The sequence below is a fragment of the Aquarana catesbeiana genome, linkage group LG08 (assembly GCF_042186555.1).
Source record: "Aquarana catesbeiana isolate 2022-GZ linkage group LG08, ASM4218655v1, whole genome shotgun sequence".
Lineage (NCBI taxonomy): Eukaryota > Metazoa > Chordata > Amphibia > Anura > Ranidae > Aquarana > Aquarana catesbeiana.
Genome location: NC_133331.1, coordinates 250,605,699 through 250,627,662, shown reverse-complemented (window position 1 = coordinate 250,627,662; position 21,964 = coordinate 250,605,699). Strand labels below are relative to the sequence as shown.

The following is a 21,964-nucleotide window of genomic DNA, read 5'->3' as shown; positions in this document are numbered from 1 at the left end:
CCAGTATCCAAGTGTTTTAAAAGGACTTCACACAATCAAATCCCAAGAGACAATTCCAAAAGTCTGCACACCAGTGAGGCTGGGAAAAATGTTTCCCTGGCTAATGTTATACCCAGACAAGGGGAAGGCACTGCTATTAATTGAATGTTTTTCCACAGGTTTCAAGCTTCCTGTCTTTTCTGGTTCTGGTTGTAATATGGTTAAAGAGGTTGTAAACCCTCATGGTTTTTCACCTGAATGCATCGGGTGAATCGGGTGAAAAACCTTCTGTGGTGATGCAGCCCCCCCCCTTCCCCGAGCCTCCGTTTTACTTACCTGACCCTGATCTTTCTCTGGCCAGGAACGAGCACACCAGTACCAGTAGCTGGTGTCTCGTGTCCTGATTGGATAGATTGATATCAGTGCAGCCATTAGCTCCTGCTGCTGTCAATCAAATCCGGGTGGGGCTGAATTCTGCATTCTGTGTGAATGGACATAGATGCGGGACTCAGGATTGTGCCCGCACGGGTGTCCACCAAGGAGATCGCTTCTCCACCATGGACACTCAATGCGGGGAAGAGCCACCACCAGTGGTTATTAGAACAGGAGGATCGGGGCCACTTGAAAACAAACTGCACAGTCAAGGCAAGTATGACATGTTTGTTTTTTTAAAAAAAAAACAAAACAAGGGTTTACAACCCCTTTAGGAATTTAAAGTCTGTGGTAATGCATAAAGAAATAGTGAGGGAAAAAATGATTAAAGAAATTTCAGCAGGAAGGGTCGCTGGCCCTTTTACTTTCCCTCCTTTGTGGCCCCTTTGGGTTTGGAACATAAGAAGGGCCCAACTCTTGTTGCCTCACCAATCACCTTTCTTTCCTATCACAATATTTTTTAAATGGCGAAAATGATACTTCTTCAGCTTCCGTCACATATGCAACATTAGCAAAAGCTGATATTCAAACAGCTTTTAGACTATTACCTATCTCTTCGAAGTCTTTTAATTCCTTGGTTTGTTTTTTTAAAGTTATTTTCTCTATGATATGTGCGGAATGCGCTGCTCTTTGTCTTGCCATTATTTTGACGTTTTTTGCCACATTTCTTCAGTGGGTCCTTGGTTATGAATCTGGATATGATGGGATAATTCATTATCTGGATGACTTCCTTTTTATCAGTCCTCGGGATTCCCCACTACTGCTGCGCTTATTTTTTAAATTTCTAAATATTTTGGTATTCCTCTTGCTATTGATGAAACAGTTTCTCCATCTGCAATCATTGCATTTTTAGGGATCACCATTAATAATTGTTTCAGTATTAGCTTCGTCCGCCTAAAATTGCAAGGCTTTAATCTTTGATTTCGCTTTTTCTGCGACGGAAAAAGGGTTTATTAAAGGAGCTTCAATCCTTTTTAGGTCTCCTTGCTTGTGCAACAAGGATAATGCCAATGGGCAGCATTTTTTCAAGGAGATTGCCATTGGCTATGTCTGGATATAAATCTCCTTTTTCACATATTCGCATTTCTTCTGACAATTTTTGTCGGTCGGTCATTTTTTCAAGAAGACTTTGTTTTTTTTTTTGCCGATTTTGATTTATATACAAATGCTGCTGGTTCTCCTTCCACACTCATTGGTGTTACGGTGAGAGGCCCCAGTTTTGGATAGTCAACAAAGCCACAAAAAAATGTAATCTTGCTAGAGCTTTTTCCAGTCATTGTGGCACTTGAATTTTGGGGGGGAATTATTTTGCAAATAAAAGGATCATTGTTAATTCAGATAACAAGGGTATGATTTTTGCCCTAAATTGCCTAACTTCCAAATCTATATTTGTCATTAAGCTTTTACGTCATCTCTTTCTGTTATGTTTAAGATGAAATATTTGGGTTAAAGCAAGATTTGTACCAGGTAAGCAGAATGTTATTGCTGATGCATTATCTGGCTTCCAAATGGCCTGTTTCAAACAACTTTTGCCAAATGCAGACATGGTTGGGTATGCCTGCCCAATTCATCTGTGGGACCTGATCTAATACCGGTCATATCTGCTATTAAAAATTCAGTTGCTCCTAAAACATGGACTGATTTTTCAGTTGCATGGGAGAGGTGGATCTTATTTAATAAAGAATTAGGCCTTTCAGGTTATTCCCCTAGCAAACAATCAGCTTTGGCTTTTCTTTGTTCCCTCATGCAACCACAATTCTCTTTCAAACATATCAATAAAACTTTAGTTAGCGTTTATTTTTTTCTCAAAATTCATAATTTACCTGCCTGTAAAACATGTTTCTTCTCTGTCAGCCAGGGTCTTAAGGGATATAAAAAAAGCAAATTGATACAATGAGGTTTCTATTATAGATAGTAAGAGCCTTATTTTCATTAGGGGATCAAAAACGGATCCAGCTGGCAAAGGTCATTGGCACACTCTATATGCTTGTAGCGACTCCATCATTGGTCCTCTTGCATTACTTAAAAATATCTCTTAGGCCTCTTTCACACTGACGATCCGTTCAGGTCCGCCTGTCAGTTTTTTAGGTGGACCTGAACGGACCCTCCATAGATCTCTATGGAGCGTCGGATGTCAGCGGTGACATGTCCGCTGACATCCGACCCGCTCTGATCCGAAAAAGTGTAACGGAGGAAAAACCTACTTTTCCATCCGTTTTCGGATCGGGTGACAGTGTGCAGAGACAGACCTATCATCTTCCTGCTCAGCGGGGATCGGCGGAGCGATCCCCGCTGAGCAAGAGGATGTTCACGGGGCGGATCATCATGGATCCGTCCCGTGTAAAAGAGCCCTTAGGCCTTTCTCATTTAAAATGTTCACCTCATTCTTTCTGCATTGCAGCCACCACAGAAGCCGCTAGATTGGGCATAAGCGAAGTGGTTATTGTGAAATTGGGTAGATGGGAGTCTCAGAGATTTAATATTTATGTTCGTCCCAACTTATCTAATTTATAGGTGTCAAGTCTTACATATGGATAGTTGGACATTCCTATGTACTGTATATTGGGCTCATGAACGAGCATCCCAACATTGTTATACTTCCAATCTATTCTTACCAGATAAGTTTCAAATCCTTTGGAAAGGAATACGGGGTCTACAATGGACTAATCTTTTCTTTCACCTCTCTAGTTTGTTTCAGTTGTGGCCTTCTCCATCTATCTTAATAATTCACCTAGGTGGTAATGGCGTTGGTAGATTAAAAACTTTAGACTTGATTTGCAGCATCTTAAACTCTCTTTTCCTAATACTTGTAGTATATTTTCTGAGACGGTGTCTCGTTTTTTTCTGGCTATCTTCTTCTAAGGGTAAACCTCTGGAGAAGAGACGAGTCAATTGATCATTTGAGAAGTTCATGCGGTTGCTGGGGGGGTTTCATTTTGTCATGCAGATTTGGAGGGAGGTTCCCCTGGTTTATACAGACAAGATGATGTTCGTTTGTCTGATGTCGGCTTAGATAGCTTTAATTTAGGTCTGCAGAACAGCATTGAAATTGCCACTGTGCTGGGGTAGCCGGGTTTCTTTGCAACAAGCCCGGCTTGTGGGAACTTTCCTTTATGAATTATTCATTTTATCGCTCGAGTTGTATGACTGAGTGATATTTAAAGTTTTTAATATATATTTATTTACTTATAGATCTTTTAATAAAGTTGAATGAATTACAATTTGAATTACCAATAAAGGTGCCGTGGCTATTTTAATACCAATTTTACTGGTGTGGTTTATTTATTTAAGATTAGTAATATTGTTAAATTTGATGCAAGTGTGCGACCTACAGTTCCATGATAAGTGGGCACAAATTAAGTGCCCACAACATGGGACTGTGGTTGCCACATTTTAATAAATATTTTTTTAAATATATAAAATTAAAAAATAAAAAATTCTAGGTTATTGTCTCTTTAAATCTTTACATTCCTGTCACAAGGCTTGAGGCAGGAAACACATTTTTTCCTGCATGTGTTTTGGGGCTATAAAAGGTCCCGCATGACAGACCTTTCCCGCAGTTGTCCTGGATCGGCTTGGCGAGCTCCTCTCTCTCCCACCCTGTCGCTGGTACCATTATGTGGTTTTGTCACCCTGTGATCAAGGGGAGACTTTGCGTTATGAATTATTAATTTTATTGTTCGAGTTCTATGACTAAATGATATTTAAAGTTTTTAATATATATTTATTTACTTATTGATGTTTTAATAAAGTTGAATGAATTACAATTTTAAATACCAATAAAGGTGCAGCAGCCAATTAAATACCATTTTTACTGGTGTGGTGTATTTATTTAAGATTAGTAATATTGTTAATTTTGATGCAAGTGTGTGACCTACAGTCCCATGCTTACCAAAATAAAGTATGTACCACATCTTGTCTGCTTGATCCTACAGTAATCATATGTGCAGGGATGCTGGTCTTCTCCCTATCTCTGTACTTCCAGTGCTGTGGGGTTAATAGCACTGGGTCTTTGGCAGAACAGAAATGAAGATGGTCCGATGGGTTCCCACCCCTCCACCCTCCTCCTCCATTGAGTACATTAAACTGTTTACATTGTCCGTAAACACGATCCCTGAATAGGGAAAGAGGATCATGCCATCCATCTGAATCTTCTGTTCATGTTAATGCAATGTAAACAATAAAATAACTTTTCTCAATGAAGAAGGAAAGAGGCAGGTCCCATCAGACCATCTTCACTGCTGTTCTCTTTCATGACCCAAAGCTATTAACCTCCACAGTGCCAGAAGTTCATAGACCGGAAGAGGACCAGCATCCCTGCTTAGAAAATTTCTACAGGATGCAGCTGCCTGCACAACGTGGGGCATACTTCATTAAAGTGGATGTAAACCCAAAAAAATACATTTTATGTCATAATGTAGAGTATAAGATTTCCTATCATTTGAGCCCAGTCTTGCCACAAAGAGTTAATCCAGCTCTGAGCAATCCTCTTTTATTGTTCAGTGAGATAAAACTTGACAAACAGAGAAAAACTTTGTCAAATCCTCCCCCTTGCTGTGAGTGACAGGTGATTTACATATCTCGTGCACTAGCCTAAGACATGCATTATTTTTTAATTCCCACCCCCACTCCTTTCTTCAGCAGCTCTGCAAGGATTGGCTGTTCCACACCTCAGCATGATTTGGCATGCTGAAGTCATGTGGTTACTTTCCTGTCTTTTCACTGGATGTTAAAGATCATAGCAGAAGTTCAGTGTAAGAAATACACAGGAGAAAATGCATATTGACAAGGGGAGTGTAGAGGTGGGCGGGGAGTCTACTGACATGATGACTCCACCCACCGAGCTCCAGACAACAGACCCACCCACAGAATCTACAGTTTTTCGGGTCTCATAACAGACAGAGGGGAGACATTGACAGGTAAAGATACATGCAGGAGGCATGTATATCCTTATAGATAACCCCTATGGCAGTAGCTTAGAAAGGATGACATTGGGTTTACATCCACTTTAAGTAAGTAATGCCACGATAGCTATAGAGAACATTTTTGTTTAGCTGTTTAACTTCAGCTTTACATTTCTGCCAAAGTGAACAATTATGAATTTGTAAAGAAACCTAATTTCTGTCATTCGAAATATCAGACTTGTTCTTTCAGTCACTGTACATCGGATTAATTCCCTCCCTCATGTGACATTGTTTGGGAAAAAGCTGTGACATGGGGATGGGAAAAGAGTCCTCAGTCTTGTAACAGCTGTGACTAAAGCTTACACAGAGCTTCCTTTCCTCACTCCTGGAGGCTGGATAGAACAGTGGCGAAGTGAAACATAACATATACTACAAAACAAGTTATAAAAAAGATATTGACATTAGTGATGAGCCCAACTGCCTTGGTTCTGTCCAGCAGGGGTTCACTGAACTTCAAACAGGTTTGGATGCTGAACTTAAAACTTAAAATGCCCGTTTTCTGGGCTAATAAGCAACAGGGTGTCAAAAAATAACATGGGTGGGCACTACCCTGAGGAACATGGGCACCAGTTCTCAAAAAGGATATAGGGGAACTGGAGAAAGTGCAGAGAATGTCAACCAAACTGATAAGAGGCATGGAGGAGCTCAGCTATGAGAAAAGATTAGAGGAACTGAATGTATTCTCTCTTGAGAAGAGGAGATTAATGGGGGATATGATCAACATGTTCAAATATATAAAGGGTCCATATAGTGAACTTGGTGTTGAGTTATTCACTTTACGGTCAACACAGAGGACAAGGGGGCACTCTTTACGCCTAGAGGAAAAGAGATTTCATCTCCAAATACGGAAGGGTTTCTTCACAGTAAGAGCTGTGAAAATGTGGAATAGACTCCGTCCAGAGGTGGTTCTGGCCAGCTCAGTAGATTGCTTTAAGAAAGGCCTGGATTCTTTCCTAAATGTACACAATATAACTGGGTACTAACATTTATAGGTAAAGTTGATCCAGGGAAAATCCGATTGCCTTCCTCTGGATCAACTGTGGGTATAGGATTGTGTATATGGGATTGTATGATATTATTTTTTATTTATATATTTGTTTTTATGGTTGAACTAGATGGACTTGTGTCTTTTTTCAACCTGATTAACTATGTAACTATATAACTATGTACCAATGCAAAAGCATTTTTTTTTTTATTCCATGCGGCAAGGAGCAGTGATTTTTTTTTTTTAATGCTCACATTTACAAAAGGAAAAAGTTTTAAATTGCTGGAAAATTACATCTCCCTCCTGCTTCTTTTTTAAAATTAAAAATGGCAACCCCCTATACCAGTCAAAGAACCTTATCCCCATGCCGATGAAGACAAGGGCCTCATCCCTACAACCCTTGCCCAGTGGTTGTGGGAGATTGCAGGTGGGGGGCTTATCAGCATCTGGAAGCTCCCTTTAATAGTAAGGGGCACCCAGGTGAAAAGTCCTTTGTTAAAAAAATTTAAATCACAAATAAAGTCCCTCACTGTATGTCCATCGTCAATCATGATACCCGCCGCTGCCTCGTTGCCAAAAAACAAATCCAACAGCCCACTACACGTGACCAACTTCCCTACGGTACCACTAACCAAACGACAGCTCCCGAGCCATCATTGATCATATAAGTGAAGGGGCTGGGATAGTGGTGACGTCAATGCCCAAATATAGCCATGGTCATATTTCGGCAACGATGTAGCAGCTCCATTCCCCACCCATTTGCTTACGTGGCTGGAGATTTCTGGCCAAGTGAGTGAATGGACCACTTGGTGTCGCTGGTTGGTAAGGATGTAAAATCTGTTGCTTCCTTAGCATTGACAGCCAGAAACCATGATGAACGACCTGAACTTTCGGTGTTCAGACCGACATCAGTGTTTGGTCCAAACTAATGTTCTAAGCTCAGCTCTAAATGACATAAACTGATTGCACAAGCCAAAAGCCTAGATAGGTTACATCACAAGGTCTCTGATTAGCTGAAGCATTAACCACTTGCCGACCAGCGCACGCTGATATACGTACTAACTTTGAGGACAGATATCATTGTTATGGCAGCAGCTAGCTGCCATAACCCGGTATCCTCGTATTTGGTAGGTGGTCGGCTACAAGATAAAAGTGGTCTCTGTGGCAGATTCGCCGTGAGATTACCTTTATCGGCGGCGGGAGAGGGGCCCCCCTCCCACCGCGCTCCAGCGTCCTCCGCCGCTTATCAGTGCCATCGGCAGCAGCGGAGGCGATCCGGTCCTTTCACTGGCTGTGCATGGAGACGAGTAAGGGTAAAATGGCCCCCACCCGTCTCCATGACATTGCAGGTCGGAAGCGATGTCAAAATGTCACTTCCGCCCATAGCTCTTAAAGGGCCATTTTTAATAAATCATTTTTTTAAACGACAATTTTTTTTTTTTTTATTATTGCCATTTAGTGTAAATATGAGATCTGAGGTCTTTTTGACCCCAGATCTCTTATTTAAGAGGTCCTGTCATGCTTTTTTCTGCATTCCTTGCAATAGGAATAAAAGTGACAATTTTTTTTTTTTTAAAAACTGTGTAAAAATAAAAGGTAAAATAAATAAGAAAAAAAAAAAAATTAAACGCGACCTGTCCTGATGAGCTCGCGTGCAGAAGCGAATGCATACTGAGTAGTGCCCACATATGAAAACTGTGTTCAAACCACACATGTGAGGTATCGCCGCGATCGGTAGAGCAAGAGCAATAATTCTAGCCCTAGACCTCCTCTGTAACTCAAAACATGCAACCTGTAGAAATGTTTAAACGTTGCCTATGGAGATTTTTAAGGGTAAAAGTTTGTTGCTATTCCACGAGCGGGCGATATTTTGAAGCGTGACATGTTGGGTATCAATTTACTCGGCGTAACATTATCTTTCACAATATAAAAAAAATTGGGCTAACTTTACTGCTGTCTTATTTTTTTAATTCAAAAAAGTGTATTTTTTCCCAAAAAAGTGCGCTTGTAAGACCGCTGCGCAAATAGGGTGTGACAGAAAGCATTGAAACGACCACCATTTTATTCTCTAGGGTGTTCGAAAAAAAAAAAAAATGTATAATGTAAAGTAATTTTCTAGCAAAAAAACTGTTTTTAACTTGTAAACAACAAATCTCAAAAAGAGGCTCGGTCCTTGAGTGGTTAAGCCTGCAATACACATGGCTATTTTTACGTAACTTCAACCACTTTACATCCACCAGAAATCACACATACAATCACAAGCAATCATCAAAAACTAAAAGATCCACCATCCAGCTTCAATACAGTGTACCGAAAGTTTTACATTGAAAAAGAAAAAAAATATGGCAACTTTACCAAAAGTGTTCTGTTTTTTTGCTGGAAACAACCATTTGATGACTTCAATTGCTTTGCAATTTCAATATAAAATGGAATGTTTTATTGCCCTATTAAATTGTTCCATATAAATCCTGCTTTAGGGGGGTTTAATAAAGACTGGGAAGGATTCAAAAGCCCTGTGTAGTAGACTTACATATTTACGTAATAAGTCAAGCTGAAAAAAAAAAAAAGTCCACCTAATTAACCAATAGAAATAAACAGATAGAAAACCTCTATATTCACAATCCTATACCCACAGTTGATCCAGGGGAAAGCAAATTTGTTTTACAGTATGATAAGAGCTACAAGACACTGGGCAGCACTAGTGAGCAATCAGCAGACCCTATATGTTTTTCACAAGAAAATAAAGATGCCACCATGTGAAGTTATTTTTAAATTATATTTACAAATTAAAAATTTGAATTAATTGCCATTCATTAAGCAAATATTATTTACATGAAGCATATATATATATATATATATATATATATATATATATATATATATATATATATATATATATACATATACACACACACACACACACATACACAAAAACACACACACTGTATATATAAATTCTCTTTAAAAGACTTGCGAAATGGCTTTGGTACTCTTTATGGATCTGTCCTTTAGCATTTTTTCACTTTATAACACATTTTATTTTATTTTTTCAAATCCTACCTCCAGATATCCAGAGTCAGCTTCCTGCTCCTCTCTCATTACTGTTCTCAGTTCTGGTATATCCTTGCTTCTCTCCTCATGGCACCTATATACTGTTGAGCTGGATGTGTCAGATAAAGGACTCTTCTCTATTGTTTCTGAATTTTTTGTGTTCTCTGTGAAAAGAATGTCTGCTTTTGGCATTGTTGTGGGCACAAGTGAAATCAGCTGAGGCTCTCCATAATCTTTAGTCCTTAAAGACGCATTTTTCACTTGTATAGAAGCTACATCAACGTTCTCTGGACTTCCTGTAGTCTTTTGATCACTTTTATAACTAAAGCCCTCTGTTTTGGAGTCTTGCTTATTATGTTCATACTGTGTAGACTGCTTAGTAGTTCCAAAATGAAGGTCAGTTTGTGGAGAATCAGATAATTGAGAAGATGATTCTTTCACTTCATCATCTTTAGCTGATATCTCCAATTGTTGTAATTTCCCAGAAGACATAACCCGAAATACTGTTTTCTCCACCTCTTCTGAGGCTCTTGACAAGTTTTGTTTTAGGTCTTCAACATTTGTATTAACTCCCTCATGATCCACTTGAGACTCGGATCTGGAATGGCTGCCTGAGTTTATGACCATATTCCCTTCCAGAACTGTTTCCTTTTCTTTTAAATCTGCATCATTAGAGGCTGAGCTAAAGCTGTGTTTCTGGGAAAAGGACTCGCTAGAAAAAAATCAAAATAAACAGACGCATTAAAAAAGATAGACATATAAAACATAAAAAATTAAAACAGACAGGAAAATGAAGAAGTGAGGTCTAAGGCAAACTCAACTGTAGGCTAACATTTTGTTATAAATGTCCACCACTAGTTAAAAAAAACAGGTTGCAATACTCACCTTCAATCTGAAGATTTCCTTCCCGCAGTACAGCTTTTCAATCACAAGATATCCTCAATCTTTCAGGTTCAATGGCACTCATGTCTCTTGGCCTGGAAGACTGAGAACTCTATTGTGAATGCAGGGTGTCCTGACCCTTGATGAGGTGTCACCACAACAGCCTTCATTCACAATGCACATGTACATGTACAGAGTACAATGCTGAAGTCACCACGCCAGTGCTGCTCTTTGCCTCAGTAAGGGCTTGTTCAGATGTGTGACCAGAAGGCCATAAAAGCAGGTGGTTTGGCTGTGGGTCCCAAACCGCCCATCTAAACGCATACAGCGGCTCAGGGCTGTACACATGCCACAGCAAAAATGAGACCTTCTGTCACATTTGGTGGGCAGTAACACCACCCAATGCGACCCATTGGGGCTCTCTGCAACCGCCCCACAACTTCGTGCAAATTGTTGATTGTGGTGTGGTGATTCAGCCTTTTTTAGGGTTAAAACAGTTGGTAAAGAGGTGTCATATTACCTCCCAGCCACTTGTCAACCGCCCTCTGACAAGTGATCCACCAGCGACTGCCATACATTAGAATGAGTCCTGAGAACCACACAGCCCAGAGAAGAGGCAAGGAGAAAAGGACCCTACAGATTCATAAATGGCCTGAAGATTTTGAAAAAGGTAAATATAAAATAATAAACAGAAAAAAAACATTCTGGGGAATATTCAGGGGAGAGGGAAAAGTGGATCCGGGAGTTGGGCTTTAAATGTTGTTTTAATGTTTTCAAGGCCTCTTTCAGAACACTGTGCCCAGGGGTTGTCTGTATTGCTTTATTTGTCAGCCTCTGTTGAGTAGGCTCCAAGGTACTGTGACAGTAACATAGTGCAAGGAGATCTGCCTGTCTTGCTAGCTGTCCAACCCCTGGAGAGTTTGTCATCAGCCCTACACTTTTGGGAGAGAGCCTTCACCTACTTAGCAGGTAGTATGCTAGACAAACAGATATCTCATATCAGTGCTACAGGTAGAGGGACACTCGGTGCTATGGGACCAAATAGTGGCCCAGAGATAGCCCCTCTTCTCTCGTGCGCACACAAATGTATGCCAATCACAGAAGGCCTGGACACCACTTCAACCTAGCTGCCCACTTCAGATCAGAGAAAATCAAATTGAAAAAAAGCAAAAAGAAAGGGGTGCACCAGCTTAGTGCATAACCATAAGATTTTTTATATTGTAAATAAAACAAATTCCAATGATCTCACAAAGGTACAGGATGAAATGCATGTAACACAATCCAGTCCAGTCCCAATGCTGTACACACTGTGGTCTATAAATTATGGTTCATGGATTTATAGACCACAGTGTGGTGTGTCTGGTTAGGTCTGAGGAAGAGGGTACAGCCCTCACAATGCGTTAGCTGTGCCCCTGTGGATTAACACATGTACTGTGTTGGGACTAGACTAGATTGTGTTACGTGCATTTCATCCTATACCTTTGTGTGTCCATTGTCTAATGGTAATGCGCTAGGTAGATGTGCCCCCTTCAATTTGCTTTTTTTCATTAGTATGCTGAAGCCTGGGTTATCGTACAGGCTATGTGCATGGAGCTAGTGATCTGAAGCTGCAGACAGAAAGCTGAAACTGATCTCAGATATTGTGGAGAGTGGAAGCTATAGAAGCCAAGATGTCAGATTCTTGGGTATTTCTCCTTCTCATGTCCACCCTGAGTTCTAATTAAAGTTGCTAAAAGCAATTAAAGTGACACTAAACAAAATGCTTATTCTCCAAATATAATCCATCTACTACTTAATGGTCTTATAATCAAATTTTTTCATGAAACTGTTTCTGAATGTGTTGATCTGCTTCCATATAATGTCCTTTGTTAGCTTCCAAACCTCTCCTTCGTTCCCCCCAATGCCGTTTGTTTGAAAAAAACAGTGTACATTAGTTGCGGTTATTTGCGCTGCTTTACGCACCTTACAAATCCCATAATCTATAGTCTCTAGTCGATTTCAGAAGTGAGCTATTGAGGGTGGCTATGTTCCTGCATACAGTAGGACCATGGAAGAGGAACATAGCCACCCTCTAACAGGAAGTCTAATCCAATTTTTTAAACCAGAGTTTAGTGTACCTTTAAGGACTAAACCTGCATTACTGCAGGATTTAAGTAAGTGTAACTGCCTGGGGAAAGGTGTTAAAGGGGGCCCCACTTGCAAATCTCAAGTTCCTTCTAAGTGAAGGCACTGTACAGAGAAAAATTAGGAAACTCCTCTATTTCCTGAATATGTGGTCGCTCAGTTCTCCTGGTTTCCACAGGTGCAGTGTACACAGTAAGAGGATGTAAACTCTCAGAGAAGGTCATCTCACATGACTCCCATCCTATCAAAACAGGGTCACCTATTACATCAGTATGCTTTTCTGCCCATTATTCTAGTCACCTGGGCAACTAGATGCTAGGTCTATGCATGAGAACGTTTTAAATGATCCCTACTTACTGTATAGCAGGATTATAGTTCATGCCAAGTGAATTAATCACTGACTGAATTTAGTGACTCACTCATTTTTATAGTGAGAATGACCTACAAACATGCACCTGTGATAAGACCCGAGGCCAGATTAAAGAAGCTTGGTTTAGGCAACTCTATTTTGTCAGTTGGTTATTGTGAGAATGATCATCCAATGGAAGCTAAAGTATACAGTGTAAGTAGTAGTCGATAAAAAAATAAAAGTAAAAACTGTATAGGTAATAATAGAAAATAGTCCATCCATCTAAAACACTTTTTAACATGACATTTTTATGTAGCCAAACTAAAACAAAAGTTTCTCACCTCTCATGAAAATCTTTTACTTGAGATCTCTGCTCCCCCCAGCCTCGTGTTGTTAACATAAAAGGACTTTTCCCTTTCCAAACTGACCCAGTTTGCAAAGATTTTACAGAAGCAGCTAAGGATTGGGTTGTGACTTTGGTGGACAATTCTGGCACAGCATTTTCCCCTGGTGATAACAATGTGTTGCTTTCCGGAAGCACTTCTTCTCCTACCGAGGATGACCATCTTCTCAAGGACGTCCTCCTGGCCCCATATGGTTGCGGTCCAGTAAGCTGACTAATCTTAAATGCTGAGGGGATGTCGAATGATGGTGAGCATGGTCCTCCAGAGTTTGGAGACAGCGAGGGACTTTTAATATCGGAGTTTGTGGAGATAAAAGCTTGCTTTGGCTTCGGTGGCACAATTGGCTTTGGTTTAATGGGAGGTTTCATAGGTTTAACATCTAAAATAAAAAGAGAAAAATATAATAAATATTAAAATCTGGTTGATGTAAAAAAAAGTTAAGTGTTTCCATCCTCTAAAAGGTAACTAAAAACAATAGATATCTGTTTATCTTATAATACCAACAGTAGCACGAGTAAATGTTTAAGGAGCTTGTAGGAGCATGAAATATTTAAAATGGCTTTTATCCAGTAAAATAAGCTATTTGTTTTGTGCTCAGCAACACACCTAGTAAAATACAGCTAAAAGAAATACTGTGAGAATCTTGCTACCAAGAGCTATATTGTATCTATTAGTAAACATGGCATTGCTTAAAGGGTATCTTCAACATCCCATCCCAATTGTGTGCGTACTGAAATCCTATTTGATACAAGCAGTTGGAGACTATCAAAAAGAGTGGTTTTGGGAACCAGTAGTCACAACTGAAATATAGGGGAGGAAGACTGCAGGACCATGGATTAAGGTAAGTATTCTTCTGTGATAGAATATAGTACATGCCCTAGGACATTGAACATCATATTTTTTTGTCTGCTTTTAACACTAACAAATGTTAACCCAAACTATCCTGCCTTCTTTTAAAGTATAAACTCTAGTCAAAACTGTGGTGTTCATGCCCCTGGCCTGTAGATTTCACTATTTACAATTGTTACATGTATAATACTTTTTTATTCTTTGTACAAGTTAGTTCTAGTTCCTGTATAATATACTGTACTCAGAAAGTTGCATGCGTTTTATGGATGCCAAAACTTGTTAAAAAAGAACTCCCAGATCACATCACAACAAAAACTTTTTTATTCCTGTTCTTGATAGAGTTAGGACAGGTTAGAACCTCTGTAGATTTTGATTGCTGTCTTGCTGGTAAAATCTCCCTTACTAACTTATTCTGAGGGCAGTGGTCAAATGAATAGAGAGTGAAAGGAAATTTCCCTATTTGGGACACACACAGCAATAAAACCCTAAAATGGTTCAAAATGTTTTTTTTTTTTACCTTAATGGATTCCCTGAATTGAGGTAAAAATACCCTACTAACCATTCTACCCACCTCCATCACTAAACACTTACCTGGCTCCAGCACTGCTCCCCCCACTTGCTGGTCTCACAGGAGACACTAAGGGCAGTGGGAGTCAAAGGCTCCTGCTGCTGTCAGTTAAACTCCTGTGAGGAGGGAGCGAGGGCATGGATTGTTGGCGCTGTGGTCTGTGTCTATGGGAGCACACAGCCTGGCTTGGAAGCACATGCGCACGGGTACCTCAAAAAGCAAAAAGAAGGGGGTACACCAGCCTAGTGCATTACCATAAGAATCTGACATCTAGGCTTCTATAGCTTCCACTCTCAACAATATTGTGTTGTTCATATATGTGTTGATAAGTTTCAGCTCTCTGTTTGCAGCTTCAGATCACTAGCTCTATGCACATAGCCTGTATGACAGCCCAGGCTCCAGCATGCTACCAATAGACATGTGCAGAATGGAAACATTTGTTTTGTTTCGTAGCAATTCGTTATTTACATAAATTTGTTTAGTTAAATTCGTTTAATTAGTTTAATTAGTTTTCGTAATTCGTTTTGTTTTTTCATTTTCAAATTGATTTGAAAATTTTCAAATCGAATTCAAATAGTTTTCAAATTCAAAAAGGATAAGGATAAGATAGAATAGAAAATAAAGGAATAGAATAGTAAAAAAAATTCTATTCGATTCCTTTATTTTCTATTCTATTTTATTCTCTTTGGAAATTGGAAAACTATTCGAATTCTAAAAGTTTTTGAAAACTATTCGAAAGTTATTCTAATTTCGTCCGAATTTTTTGTCCGTTATTTTGGATTTGTTTAAATTTGGTACTATTCTAATTCGGAAATTCGGATACATTCGAATTTCTGAATAACGAAAATTCATCAGAATTTTAATTTGGAACGAAACAAACCGCACATGTCTAGCTACCAAAAAAAAGGGGATGCACCGGCCTAGTGCATTACTTTAAGATCTTTTATTGTAAATAAAACAAAACAAATGCCAATGATTTCACAAACAGAATCCAGCCCAAATGCTGTGCACGTGTTCATCCACAGGGGCGTAACTTATGCCGCGTACACACGGTCGGACTTTTCGTCTACAAAAGTCCAACGGACGCCGACGGACTAAAGCTGGCTGGTAATCCGATCGTGTGTGGGCTTCTCCGGACTTTCAGCAGACTTTTTCAGCCTCAAATCCGACGGACTTTAGATTTGAAACATGCTTCAAATCTTTACGTCGTAACTACGACGGACCCCGAAATCCGCTCGTCTGTGTGCTAGTCCGACGGACAAAAACCCATGCTAGGGCAGCTATTGGCTACTGGCTATGAACTTCCTTATTTTAGTCCGGTGTACGTCATCACGTACGAATCCGTCGGACTTTTGTGTGGTCGTGTGTAGGCAAGTCCGTTCGTTAGAAAGTCTGCTGCAAGTCCGCCGAAAGTCCGCAGGAAGTCTGTCGGACAGGCTGTCGGACTTTTGTAGACGAAAAGTCCGACCGTGTGTACGCGGCATTACGTGTTTTGAGGGCTGTAGCTTCCACCTCAAGGCACACCAGGCCCACCATACTGTGGTCTATAAATAATGGTATGTGGATTGCCCCCTTTTTTTTTGCTTTTCCTTTCTTTTTTTCAGTAGTATGCTGTAGTCTAGGCTGCCTTTTCCCCCACTCTCTGTCCCCAAAAAGAGATGTGAGGGGGAACTTATTGGAATCTTGAAGCCCCATTTATAATAAAGTTGCCTGTAGGTATCCACCACCTCCCAGAAGAATAAGTACAGAGTTACCCTTTATTACTCTTTCCCCAAAAAATAAACACCCATCTTTTGGAAGTCATTTAATTCCAATACACAAAAAAAAAAGAATAAAACAATTAGATAATGCTCCCCTATGTAAATCCATCAGCAATCATGTCATCCAAGAATGAAAATCTATTGTCATATTCAAAAACAATGTTTCCCTCCGCCACACTGACCTGCTGCACACCAATCACTAAATGACAAACCCCGGGTGCTACAGTAATGTAAATACAGGGCCAGAAATCCTTGGTGACATCACTGACCATATTTGGTTGTGTTGTAATATGGTCATTGATGTCACCAGGACTTTTCCACCTCCCCTTGCAAGGTATCCCTTATAATGTTGAAAAGATATGGCCTGGTATGGTACAGGATGCAGGCCACTCAATCTCTGCCCTCTGATTCTTGGCCACTGAAGGCGCGTACACACGAGCGGAATGTCCGACAGAAAAAGTCAGACGGAAGCTTTTCATCGTATATTCCGATCGTGTGTAGGCCTCATCGGACTTTTTTTTTCAAAAATTCTGACGGACCTAGAAATGGAACATGTTCTAAATATTTCCAACGGAAATACTCGTCTGTATGCTGTTCCGACCGACCAAAAACGGCTTTTGAACTTCCTTTTTCTAGTCTTATCGTAAGTGTTGTACGTCACCGCGTTCTTGACGGCCGGACTTTGGTCGGACTTTGGTTTGAATGTGTGTAGGCAAGACCGCTTGAATGGAATTCCGTTGGAGTTCTGTCGGAGAAACCTTCGGAGTTTATTCCGACGGCAAAACCGGTCGTGTGTACGCGGAATAAGGCTGCAAGCCAGGATAAGGGTGTGGTTGAACAATAAGGGAAACCCCACACTGTTTATTACCCTTTTTTTATTTTCAAGGACTACATTGTACTGTCCATTAACAAAAGCTTTAAGGCTTCCTTCTAGCAGCTAAGGAACCAAGCTTAAAATTCGATGCTGCTCAAGATGTTTGAAAACCTGCTACTGAGAAAGGAATATAGCCTTCCTCACGAGTTTACTACATAATGGCCGAAAAAAGGAAAATTTATTATCAAATACTTACCGTAATTTTCCTTTCCTGATGGACTCCATGGCAGCCTACGTGTGGGTTAACCCCGCCTCCTCTCCAATGCTATAGGACCCCCTACCCTATAAGATTGAGCTCACCTGTGTAGACTGTGTTCCGTAACTAGCCTACTCTTGACCGATGGGTGGGAACTCCGTCTGCCATGGAGTCCATCAGGAAAGGAAAATTACGGTAAGTATTTGATAATACATTTTCCTTTTTCCTGACAGACTCCATGGCAGCCTACGTGTGGGAAATAACTAGCCAATCCACACGGGTGGGCATGCTGAACAGAAATAAATTTAATTTGACCCGTCAACCGACAGAATTTATAAAGCAAAGTTCACAGAAGATAGCGGAGCAGGCTCAATATAATAATGTGACGTTAAAGTTTTAATAGAGGCCCATGAGGCCGCCTGCAGATGACGGGCTGCTGCCCATGAAGCCGCTATACCCCTGGTAGAGCATGCCACTACTGCCTCCAGAGGAGCCAGGCCCCTCGCTCTATAAGCCTGTTGGATGAACTGGCCAATCCAGGCCATAGTCGCTCTGTTACTGCTAGAGTGCGGGACAGACAGGTAGTTAGAGCGTGAGAAGGAGGAAGTAACTTGCCGATATACTTTCAGAAATTTTGCCTATGATTAGAGGATGAAATTTTAATGGACCCCGGGGTCCTGAGTGTAGGCAGAATGATTTCTAGAAACTTAAGGAACCCTGAGGTAACTTTGTATTTGAGCCGAGCCTAGGAATAAGGACCACCCGGTCCGGAAAAATGTCAGAAAAGGTTCTTCATGACCTAGTTACCCGATCTTCTGGGACCCCTTTAGCCAAGGTAATGGCTACTAGGAAGGAGACTTTAGTAGAAAGGATTTCAACGGAAAGCGGGAGGATCCCATAATACTGATTTGAGACAGTGAGTTGAGAACAAGGGGAAGATCCCCTTTGGGAAAACTTGGTCTCCTTTGTGGTCCGAGTCTTGACACTCCACTGAAGAACTGCTGGATTAAAGGGTGCACAGCCCATGATGTACCAGAGAAAGCCGACAAGGCTGAAGCTCAGACTCTAGGAGAGCCGATAAATAGAGAAAGACCTAGACTGGAATGAAGGAAGCTGAGGATATCCTGAGCTTTTGGATTTCTACCTGAATCGTCCGTAGAAGATGAGAACCTGAGCGACTTAGCCCAAATTCAGCTATAAACTTTTTTCAAGCACTTCTTCCTTGAGCTCATGAAGGAAAAAATAGTTAAACCTATCATTCTCGGATGTCTGTACATGAAGAGACCATTCATTGTTGTCTAATTGAGTGCGCGACAGGAAGTCCGCCTGGACGTTCTGGACACCGGGAATGAAGACTGCTGAAACGTTGGCCAGATATTTCTGAGCCCAAGACATGATGGACTAGACTTCTTGGAGCAGGATGGAGCTCCTGGTATCTCCTTGTCCCTTCCTGTAGGAGACCCATCTCCAATGATACTGACTCCCCATCCATGAGAAGGACTGAAGGGCATACCCAGCTGCCCGAAGGTCCAGGATATTCGAGCGCAGAATAAAAAGATGGGCATCCCACTTGGCTTGTGCAAGTTCCACCCTGCAGAGGGCCCCCCACCAGCCCTGTTGGCATCAGGTGTGACCGTGACTTCAGGAGACCGGAGCGATGGAGTGGTAATTGATAGAATTTTGCGTTGAAGCCACCAGAAGAGGCTGTTCTTCATCAATGATGTCATATGAGTCAACTGATTGACGCCTCCTGAATTCCATTGTTGAAGAGGCCCTGACCAAAAGAGCGTACCCTCCATAGGGCCCATTCGACCATGGGGATCGTAGAAACCACCGTACCTATAATTTTCAAGCGCTGAAGCCTTCCAGCGTGTGGAGCTCAGAGACAGACAGATTCTCCCGAAGACGACTGGAATCTTCTCTACTGGAAGAGAGATGGTGTTCTCCATCATTGATGAACTGAGCCCCTAAGTATACCAAGCGCTGGACTGGTTCTAGCTGGCTTTCCCCTTGGTTTAGGAACCGCCCGAGTTCTATCAATATTTAGATAACTTGCTCCCTGTGGACCAGCAGCTGCTTTTTTTTTTTTGACTAGGGACAACACCAAGAGATCGCCTAGGAAGTGGTACAAGTGTATCCCTTTATTCGGCTGAGGGCCACCAAAGCCCGAAGGACTTTCGAGAATACTCGGAGAGAGATTGTCAGCCAAAAGTGGAGGCAGGTAAACTGCAGATGTTCTTGGCCGGCTTGGAACTGAAGGCATATGCAGAAACCTCTGCACAGGAACGTGGAAATAAGAAACCTTCAAGTCTATTGAGATTAACCAATCTCCTGGTTGTGTAGCTTGCTGAATGGTCGCCAGAGTCTCCTTTTGGATAGATAAATCAGGACTAACACTGGACACCAAGCACCGTTCCTTTCCTGAGCTAGGAAGAGGGAAGGAAGAATACCCCTCGGAACTCCTCGCTGTTCAGGACAGGCACCGCTCCCTGTGTTTTCAGCGAATTCACGTAGGGCGGAACATTTGCATATCTCTTCTAGTCATGGTAGCAGGGTAGAGATGAATCCGGGGAAAGGAGTGCCGCCGAAGGACCGTGTGTGACCTGATGAGATCGTCTTTATGGTCCACGATCCCCTTCCTGACCCGCCTGGGCAAGCCTAATCTCGAAACGACTTGGCCGGCTCGCGATCACTGGATACCTGGATCTTTGTGGGTTTTCAGAAGGGCGTCCGCCCCCTGCATCAATTACTTTTGAAGTCCCTGGCCAGGCCTGTATGAGCGTGCTTCTCATGAACGTCCAATGCTGCTTCTTCTGGGCTGGGGTCTCTCCCAGCCAAACAGACGCCTATCTTAAATCAGCGAACCAAGGGTGTAACCATAAGGCTGCTCGGCCGTAACCCAGGACAGCGTAGGCCGAGCTAACAGGCGGATAAGACCGATCGACGCTCATCCCAGGAAGTCTGTTGCCGGCTTCAATTCCTGAACTGTCAGGCCCATGGCTAGCTTTTCCCCCTTAGAATGGAGTCCACGTTTTCTGTCCGAGCTTCCATCGCCTTGGACAAGCTGCTAGTGCCAGGACGGGTTTGTAAGTCATATCAGCTTCCCGTAAATTTTCACAAGACCTTGGACTATTCTCCTCTTGAGCCCGTATCAAAGGATACGGTATCTTCTAGGAAAAAGGAGACGTGTTTAGCCAGGCAGTAGCAATAATGTAGCAGTAATGCTGCGTCTATGAGGGGAGCATTTACCAGATGTTTCACCTCTTCTGCTTCGAAGGGATAAAGACTAGAGGTTTTACTTGGCATGGAAGTTTTCTTGTCCACTTTGCTCCTACAATTCCACTAAGAGCAGAAAGTCAGAACCTTCCTTCCCCAGGTTATTCTCCTTTGCTTAGCCGACTGAGTGGAAGGCTCCTCCCACTTCAGGGCTTCTTCAACCACTGTGACTAGTGGGGAAACCAGAGAGAAATCAAAACCTCAGATGAATTCATCTCCTTTCAAATCACTGACTTAAGAGCCTGGGGCGGCATCGTAGGGCTGGAATAGGCCTGGATCCTCCTGGGCCCCGTCAGCCAGGGAGCCAGATAGGGGCTCCGCGTGTAGGTTGCATCCCACTCCTCTAGGGGTTGAAGAATCACACGCTTCTTAAGAGACTCCATCTTATTTGTGTCTTTTGCTTTCCAGCCGCCTGGGCAAAAGATGGGTCACACGGTGACTTGCTCTCTGGGAGTCGTGTCCCACATCCCCAGCAGGCTCTGTGATCAGAGCGGCTGTCATGGCGGTGTGTGCGGTGACTGGAGGAGGTATGGGAACATTTCTTTTGTTTAAAGGAGGAATGGAACATCTCCTTATGGGAGGAGGAATGGGAACGTCCCCTCTGTTTTAAAGGAGGAATGGAACGTCTCCTTGTCCAAGGAGGAATGGGAACGTCTCCTCTATTTAAAGGAGGGATGGAACATCTCCTTGATGGAGGAGGAATGGGAACGTCTCCTCTGATTAAAGGAGGAATGAAAACATCTCCTTGTTGGAGGAGGAATGGAACATCTCCTCTGCTTAAAGGAGGAATGAAAACATCTCCTTGTTGGAGGGGGAATGGAACATCTCCTCTGCTTAAAGGAGGAATGAAAACATCTCCTTGTTGGAGGAGGAATGGAACATCTCCTCTGCTTAATGGAGGTATGGAAACATCTCCTTGTTGGAGGAGGAATGGGAACGTCTCCTCTGTTTAAAGGAGGAATGGAAACATTTCCTTGTTGGAGGAGGAATGGAAACGTTTCCTCGGCTGTTGTGTTGTGGCCTGGCAAGGTCTCTGTCGTTCTGGACCTCGACCTGAGGATCCAACCTGAAAGGACTGAAGGAGAAAATTGGGGGGGGGGGTTGGAGGCGAGATATCGAGATATGACAACAAAGTGCCACACTTGCGACTGTACCGCAACCCCTCCCTTCACCTGCACAAACCTTGTGCATGAGGGCTGGCCCCATGAAGGCGGTGACTTGTCCATGACCTTTGGACAAAAACGTCACGAACAGATGGTCTGAAAAAAGGC

The 21,964-nt window shown here is 42.0% G+C and overlaps 1 protein-coding gene across 1 annotated transcript in view; it reads right to left on the bottom strand.

Moving 5' to 3' along the window:
- TNKS1BP1 (tankyrase 1 binding protein 1) overlaps positions 1-21,964 on the bottom strand; it is a 164,283-nt gene that overhangs the window by 91,883 nt on the left and 50,436 nt on the right. The window contains exons 3-4 of the mRNA XM_073596993.1: positions 13,108-13,549; positions 9,421-10,123 (exon numbers count right to left, since the gene is read on the bottom strand). Of these exons, the coding sequence (XP_073453094.1) occupies positions 9,421-10,123; positions 13,108-13,549 (1,145 nt within the window). The remainder of the gene's footprint in view (positions 1-9,420; positions 10,124-13,107; positions 13,550-21,964) is intronic.